Raw genomic sequence first — 8,428 nt, forward strand, 5'->3', positions numbered from 1 at the left:
ATGGGGGCGAGCTTGCTCCTCGCTGTATCGCCGGCGATCGCGCCAGATGGTGGGCGCCGCCTGGCGCGGTGCGATTTGGCGCGGTGCGAGTTGGCAGGGGAGAAGAAGATGAAGAAGAAGAAGAGCTCGCTGAGTAGGCGATGGCCGTCGATCGCGGGTGGGCTCTTCGCGTCGGGGTTCGTGCTGGGGCCTCTTCTCGACGGGATCCACTCGAGGGTTTCTCTCGTCTCCTATCAGACCGGCGCCATCGACATCGGCCCTCTCCGCACCAACATCTTCGTAATTTCTCTCTCTAGCTTTCTCTCTCTAGCTCTCTCTCTCTTTCTATGGCTCACTCTCTAGCTTTCTCCCGGTATCTCTCTCTTTCGCTTCCTGCTCTAGTTGGCTTTCGATGGGTTTCTCTTTGATTTCCTCGCTCTAGTCTCTCTAGCTCTATCTCTATTTTTTTCCCTTTCAGTCTCTTTCTGTCTCTAACTTTTTGACTCGAGTTCTCTCTGATTTCCTCGCTCTAACTCTCTCTTATCTGACTTTCGTCTCTAATTTCCTCATTCTAACTGTCTCTCACTCCCGCCCTCTAATTCTCTCTCTACTTTCCTCACTCTTACTCGCCCTCTCTCTAACTTTCTCACTCTAACTGTCTCTCACTCCCGCCCTTTAATCCTCTCTCTAATTTCCTCACTCTTACTCGCTCTCTCTCTAACTTTCTCACTCTAGTTCTCTCTAATTTCCTCACTCTAACTGTCTCTCACTCTCGCCCTCTAATTCTCTCTCTAATTTCCTCACTCTTACTCGCTCTCTCTCTAATTTTCTCGCTCTAGTTCTCTGTAATTTCCTCACTCTGTCTCTCACTCCCGCCTTCTAATTCTCTCTCTAATTTCCTCACTCTTACTGGCTCTCTCTCTAACTTTCTCACTATAGTTCTCTCTAATTTCCTCACTCTAACTGTCTCTCACTCCCGCCCTCTAATTCTCTCACTAATTACCTCACTCTTACTCTCTCTCTCAAGCTTTCTCACTCCAGTTCTCTCTAATTTCCTCACTCTAATTCTCTGTTAACTTTTCTCCCTCTAATTTCCTCGCTTTTATTCTCTCTAACTTCCGCCCTCTAATTCTCTCTAATTTTCTCACTCTTACTCGCTCTCTCTAACTTTCTCACTCTAGTTCTCTCAAATTTCCTCACTCTAATTCTCTCTATCTGACTTTCTCCCTCTAACTTCCTCACTTTTACCCTCTCTAACTATCTCCCTCTAATTCTCTCTCTAATTCCCTCTCTAACTCTGTCTCTAACTTTCTCTCTTATTTCCTCATTTTCACACTCTTATTTTCTCCCGCTAATTCTCTCTCTAATTTCCTCACTCTATCGCTCTCTAATTTCCTCTCTCTAAGTCTCTAATTTCCTCACTCTAACTCTCTCTCCAGCGCTCTCTATATATTTCTCCCTCTAACTTTCTCTCTCAAACTTTCTCCCTCTAACTCTCTAATTCTATCTATGATTCTCTCTCTGACTTGCTCACACATACTCTCTCTGATTTGGTCAGTCTTATTCTCTCTCTCGAACTCTCTCGCTCTAATTCTCTATCTATGATTTTCTCTCTAACTTTCTCGCTCAAATTCTCTCTCTAACTTTCTCGCTAAAATTTTCTCCCTAACTTTCTCGCTCTAGCCATCTTTCGCGTTCTCTCACTTTCTCTTACCTTCTTCTGGTTGGGTTTCTGATTAGAGGGGGCTGGATCTAATTCCCCAGAATTAGATCCCAGGAGGCCGTATCTAACTTTCTTGCTCTAAATCATTCTCTACGATTCTCTGTCTAACTCTCTCTTTCTTGCTTTAATTTTCTCTCTCTACGATACTCTCTCACTAACTTTCTCGCTCTAACCCTCTAATTTTCTCTCTCTAACCTTCTCTTTCTCTTACTCTAACCTTCTTCTGCTTGGGTTTATGTGTTGGATTTAAGGTGCCCTTCCTCCTGGGAACGTTCTACGCTGTATTCGGCTTACTCCGCATCTATCTCGACGACACAACTACTTCTACTGCTACTACAACTAGGCTTCAGCCGGCGGTGAGGGCGAGTCTGGAGAGAACCATCGGTTCGCTCATGTGAGTGTCTCTGCAGAAACTTGGAATCTGCTCCAACTGATTGAAAATTTTAGCTCAATTCCTTTGTTTTTTTTCTGTTGAAATATAATATCCTGCTTAAAGATGAAAAGTGGCCCCCTTGCTATCAGCTATAGCTTTTAACACAGATGGCAAGCGCTTAAGACTAACACTATCCATGAAACAGTGCGCTCGCGGGGTTGTTGGAGGTGAGCGCAGAGATGTATCGGCTCGGGGTGGCCGACAATGTGGAAGGTTACGTGCTGTTTGCTCTTGCCGAGGCCGTCTGGTTCTTCCGTGATCGTACTTGGCTAGGGTTTGCCCTCGCAACAGCCGTCAGTCTACTTGGCCCTCTTTCTGAGATCCCTCTCATGGAGTCAGTAAATCCCTCTCTTTATTCCATAGCTAAAATTTTATTTATTCATTCGTGGTAAATGCTTTTTCTTCTTTGCCAGTAGAATGTTGTTGTTCCTCCTCTCCTTGCTCTCCAGTTAGTATTTTTCTTCTACTTCTTCAATTAGTATTTCTTTTACTTAATTCAGTTATTTATTCTTCTTCTTGATTAAATCGTTTTTCTTCATTTCTTCAGTTTTCTTTATGCTTCAGTAAATTTTAGTTCTTCTTCTGTAAAATCTCCTGCTTCAGAATATTTTTCTTTTACTGCAACTTCTACTTGAGTAGAATCTTCTTCTTCAGTGGAAGATTCTCTCTCTCTCTCTCTCTCTCTGGTACTCTCTCTTGGTGAGATTTACCTCGCCGAAAAGCCAGTTTCTTTAATGTTTATTTATTTATTTTTTACTATTTTTAAAACTTCTCTACTAAACTGAATGGAAGGAATAACCTTTTTTCAATCTTCTATTTCCTATTCTGCGTTATTCATTTATTCTATTTCCTAATTTCATCACATCTTTCAGGCTGTTCCATCTGTGGACATACCCGAATGCCAACATCGAAATCTTTGGCCAGGTTTGGCACATGCATTCAAAGTTGACTCATTTAACTCGATGGCCGTCAAAAGTCAATTACAGTTAACTCAAAAGTCAACTACATGACTTTCAGGTTGACCAATTGCAAATTATCTCTCTTTCAGGGCCTGGTGACGTGGACAGTCACTTGCTACTTTGCCTACACACCGTTTCTCACAGATCTGTCCCGACTGGTGAGAGCAGCCATTGCGGGTGACAGAGATCCAGACGACTCGTCTACCACATAATATGACGGGTCTGATTTAATACTCCGTTTATGGCTATATTCATATCATTGTTTTACATGGGCCTCGAAGCAAGAATATGAATTAGCTAGAGACGAGAGGCATGGAACTAACCAGAAGCCACGAAGACAATGGTCTGGATATCAGAAAATCTCTCCTTAATCGCTGCCTTGATGCCGCTGCCGATGCTCTCAGGGCCCACGTAGCTGACGCGGCACTCCGCACCGTCAATGGACACCACCTCCACGCTCCCACCATAGTTTTTTATGGCCGGTCTCAACATGTCCAGATGCCTATTCACAGCCTGCACAGGCAGTCAAGAAAACCATAAACCCAAAACCCTATAACTATAGTCCCGGATCGTCCCAGACGTGGACGAAGGACGGGACGGGACGAATTTTGTCCCGTTCTACGTCCGATGTTAGCTCAGAGACGAAGTACGAGATGGTTTTTCGTCCACCGACAAAAAACCTGTCCCGTCCAATAATCTCGGGACAGTTTTTCGTCCCGTCCAGTCCTCCTGGGACGAATTTTCGTCCTGGAATTTGTCCTGTACAAAAAAACCCATTTTATATTTTAATATATTACTATAGATTTTTCTAAGTATTTCAAGGGAAATATGGAGGAGAGAGAATGCAAATGGACATGTACAATCAATTCTGCGCGGCATCAGTTTGCACGCGTGAAAAAACAGGACCTTGATGCAAATTGTCACAGCAAGGCATGTGGTGAGGTCTCAATCGTCGGATGTGAATGCGGCGGTTTTTCATCCATATCCGTTCGTCCATCCTCCGAGACCTCCGGACGGACAGTTTTTTTGTCCCACGGGACAAAAACCGTCCTGTCTGGTGGTTCCCGGGATGAATTTTTGTTCCGAAATTCGTCCATATCCTCGGAGGAGACGAAAAAATTGTCCAGTCCGCGTCCCTGAACTATACCTATAACCAAGAACTACAGTATCACGATGGGCTTTGAATCAGATTGGGTCACATCTTGATTGACAGATTCAGACAATCCATCGATCTAGATAGCAATCAGATCAAATGATTTGATCTTGATCAGGCCCAAGTAAAGCTCGGAGATGTATGATGAAACGTCATCAGTACATCATGACCTCATAACAGAATCAAAGCAAAAGCCTTCGTGCCTTCCATTCCGCCATCTGGTGGCAGTCGCCACAACTGTCCTTCGTCTGTTCAGTCATCCATCCGTTCAACTCGGATGGAAATGGATTTGATCCGTGCCGATGAATACGTTTCATTCGGCGATCTGATCAAACCGGTTGCCCATTTGTCCAAAACTGAACACTATCAAGAACTACTAACCTCGACCGTGGTCAGAGCCGGAGATTCATCGGCGGCTTGACGGATCTCTCTCACTGATTCGCCGAATTTCTCTTTCAAGACTCTTTCTATGCCCATGGTCATGGTAGTTGTGGAGCTAGGGCAACTCCCACAAGCACCTGTAATGAGAACAAGTGTATCTTGAAGGATAGGTAATTGTGTGTTCTATTATCTTTCTGGTAGATAATCTTGGAAGTTGTGGAAGTTTCAAGGAAGAACTAGGATGAATTGATTCAGAAACAGTAAGCAATGTATTCACCACCTTAATTCAATACTGATTTCTTTTTGAAGTCTTAATTCAATACTGGTGTGGCGATTCAGAAAGAAAATCACTGATGATTCGGTATGTGGCAAGTAATTTCGGACCTGATCGTTTAATTCGTTTATGAAGAGGTAAGTCAGAAGAGAAAATCACACATAATTTGCTCATGAAGAGGTAATTTCGGTTTATTTGCTCGTGAAGAGGTAGTTGTTCAAATTAGCACGACGAGATGATTCTGATAAGCAAATCATAGGTAATCGGGAAAATAGCAGCGGATTGATTGTTCAAATTCGCTCATCACGAGCTGATCCAGATAGGAAAATCACAAATAACTCGGAAGAAAGCGAGGAATTGAAAGTCCAATTGGCAAACGAAGATCTGATTAAATGAAAGAATCACAGATTGAATGAAGGGTAGCTAGGAATTCGATATCCAACCCTATATCAGCGGACTGATCGTTCCAGTTCGCTCACGACGAGGTGATTTGGACAAGAAAAATCACAGATTGCATGAATTTAAGGATATAACCCCAGAGCAGAAATATCTTTGCCTAAATCCGCTCATGTCGAGATGATTCGGACAAGAAAAATCACAGAAAACGTGAATTTAGGGTTCCATCCATAGAAAAGTAAAAACCGATCAACCGAATTCTCTCATGATGAGATGATTCAGACGAGAAAAGTCCACAATTGCCATGAATTCACGCTTCCGACCATTGCGCAGCAAACTGAAAAGTCATATTCGTTCAAAACGAGGAGATTCAGAAAACAGATGACGCGAATTTAGGGATAACATCATAAATCAGCAAGCTCATCGTTCAAATTCGCTCACGACGGGGTTATTCAGACGAGAAAATTCACAGAAATCACGAATTCTCGGATCCAACCGTGGAGCAGAGTCGAAGAAAAACAACAAAATGCAGAAGAAATCACCGGACCTTGGAGCCTGAGAGTGACGATTCCGTCATCCGCGGACACGACCTCGACGTTGCCACCATCGGCGATGAGATACGGCCTGACCTCCTCAAGAACTAGATCCACGTTGCCGACGGTGAGCTCGAGCGGCGACGGAGAAGAGTACGAGGCGCTGCGAACGGGTAGGAATCGATTTCTGGAATTGGAGATGAGATCTCCATGGACGATGCTCAGCCGTTTGAGGGAGAAGCTCCGGGAAGAAGGATGGCGACGATCGGGAAGAGGATTGATCGCCGGAGGCGTCCTCGAGCAGAGGAGCTCCGCCATTAGAGCTGCCATGGCCTACAAAATAACGTCTTTCCCTCTCCCCCCTGCAGTGGTGGTGCCTTTATAGTGCCACAGTATGGCCCCTTGGAGACTGATAATGCCCAAGTGCTTTGAGTGATGGTCATCCAAAGCCCTGTTGTCATCATCGTCATCATTGTTGTTGTCGTCGTCAGCATCAGCATCTTCTTTATCATCGTCATTGTCTTTGTCATCATTGCCATTATAATCATTAGCGCTATCATCATCACCACCATCATAATTATCATCGGCGTCATCATCATCGTCATTTTTATCATCTTTGTCATCTATGCATCATCTTCATCCCCATCACCATCATCATGATAATAATCATTGCCATTGCTGTCATCATCATCACTGTTGGTGTCACCAGTGCTGTCGTTGGCGTCATTGTCATCATTGCCACCATCTTCTTTGTCATCATTATTGTCATCATTATTGTCATCATCCTCTTTGTCATCATTATTATCATCATCATCATCATTCCCGTCATTGTCATCATTATCATCATCACCCTTGTCGCCATCATCATTGTCATCATTCCCATCATTCTCATCATTATCAACATCATAATCATCATTGCCATCATCATCTCCCTCATCAACATCATTATCATCATAATCATCATAGCCCTCATCGTCATCATAATCATCATTCCCCTCATTCTCATCATCATCATCATAATCGGCATCATCATTATCATCATCACCTCCCTCATTATCATTATCATCCTCATAATCATCATAGCCCTCATCGTCATCATCATCATCATCATAATCGGCATCATCATTATCGTCATCACCTCCCTCATTATCATTATCATCATAACCCTCATCGTCATCATAATCATCATAGTCCCCATCGTCATCATAATCATCATTCCCCTCATTCTCATCATTATAATAATAATCATCATCATAATCGGCATCATCATTATCATCATCACCTCCCTCATCATCATTGTCATCATCATCATCATCATAATCATCATAGTCATCGTTCCCCTCATTCTCATCATCATGATAATCATCATCATTATCATAATCCGCATCATCATTATCATCATCATCATTGTCATCATCCTCCTGCAGACCAATAGCAATGAAGATTGCATAGTTGTCTCTTGTCAGCTGAGTAAAGTTGACCAAGAAACAATGACGTCGATGACGATGATGATGAAATATGATGAAAATGATGGTTTTATCATCATCGTTGTCATCCTGGAGAGGACTAATGACAGAGGTGATGACAACCGATCATTGTCCTCTTGTCATCGTCACTGGTGACGGGGAGCTCTACCTGGTAGAGGGGATGATAGGATAGTGGGTTGATAGGGAGCATGCAAGGTGATTGATAAATGAACTATGGAAGACGTTAGAGGAAATGAAGCAGGATGAACAATATGTGGCGTTAGAGGTATGCAGAGTAATGTCTAGTTGCTTAAACTTTTGATTAGATGAACTGAGCAAGAAATGTTTAAGTTTATGATCAGCTGATATGGACTGAAGTTTAGTTGATCTATTTTTCCTCTCACATATTGCATAGGCAGCCTCCTAGAACCTAGTTCTATATCAAGAGGCACTCTAAATTATCATTGAGGCATTTTGTGTGGCTCTTGCCTCAATTCTGATACCTAAAAATATTGTTACTGAAAGTCTAAACTTATACCTAGAAATATTGTTAGGTCTTAATTTGGTCTATGGTTGATTGAAAATGATTAATCCCATGATTTTGGCCACACATATTGGTCAAAGGTGAAATCAAATACCAAAGTTAAACTTATACCCAAAGTAAAAAATAAACTCAACAAAAAGTTATTAATATAAATTAGAAATTTTAGTTTTTCATTTACGCCAGTATCCATTAATTCACCAACCATCTGCCTACAAATTAACCCATCCATCAAACATCTGCCATCAATATTTCTAATACCCATGGCCCACCATCCATCCTTTCGCTATCAATGCATCCACCATCATTCAAGTCATACTAATAGAATAACCATAACTTTATATTTTTAAAATACAAAAAATAAATTATCAAATGAACTATATTTGAATATAATACTTAGTGTTCGCCCAACCGGTATCTGTCCATCATCTGGTATCGGACAACCGATATCCGATATCGGATACCGATATCCGATATCCGATATCCGATATCCGATATCCGATATCGGACAGTCAAAAATGGGACGGTCCCGGATATCGGATATCAGATATTGAATGATATCCGTGTCTGTAGGGGTGGACGGATACTGG

General features: G+C 42.5%; 2 protein-coding genes across 2 annotated transcripts; one reads left to right on the top strand and one right to left on the bottom strand.

The window, feature by feature from the left end:
- On the top strand, window positions 1-3,361 carry LOC144707088 (insulin-induced protein). The gene is made up of 5 exons (XM_078580212.1): window positions 1-279; window positions 1,954-2,096; window positions 2,281-2,469; window positions 3,008-3,059; window positions 3,184-3,361. Exons 1-5 carry the CDS (start codon window positions 1-3, stop codon window positions 3,304-3,306), a joined length of 786 nt encoding a protein of 261 aa, XP_078436338.1. The 3' UTR covers window positions 3,307-3,361.
- NFU1 (NFU domain protein 1) lies at window positions 3,297-6,194 on the bottom strand. Its single transcript, XM_078580213.1, has 3 exons — window positions 5,846-6,194; window positions 4,629-4,765; window positions 3,297-3,607 (listed from the first exon to the last, which is right to left on the bottom strand). Exons 1-3 carry the CDS (start codon window positions 6,159-6,161, stop codon window positions 3,413-3,415), a joined length of 648 nt encoding a protein of 215 aa, XP_078436339.1. The 5' UTR covers window positions 6,162-6,194; the 3' UTR covers window positions 3,297-3,412.
- Between the last annotated feature and the right edge of the window lie 2,234 nt (window positions 6,195-8,428).

The sequence above is a fragment of the Wolffia australiana genome, chromosome 8 (assembly GCF_029677425.1).
Source record: "Wolffia australiana isolate 7733 chromosome 8, ASM2967742v1".
Classification (NCBI taxonomy): domain Eukaryota; kingdom Viridiplantae; phylum Streptophyta; class Magnoliopsida; order Alismatales; family Araceae; genus Wolffia; species Wolffia australiana.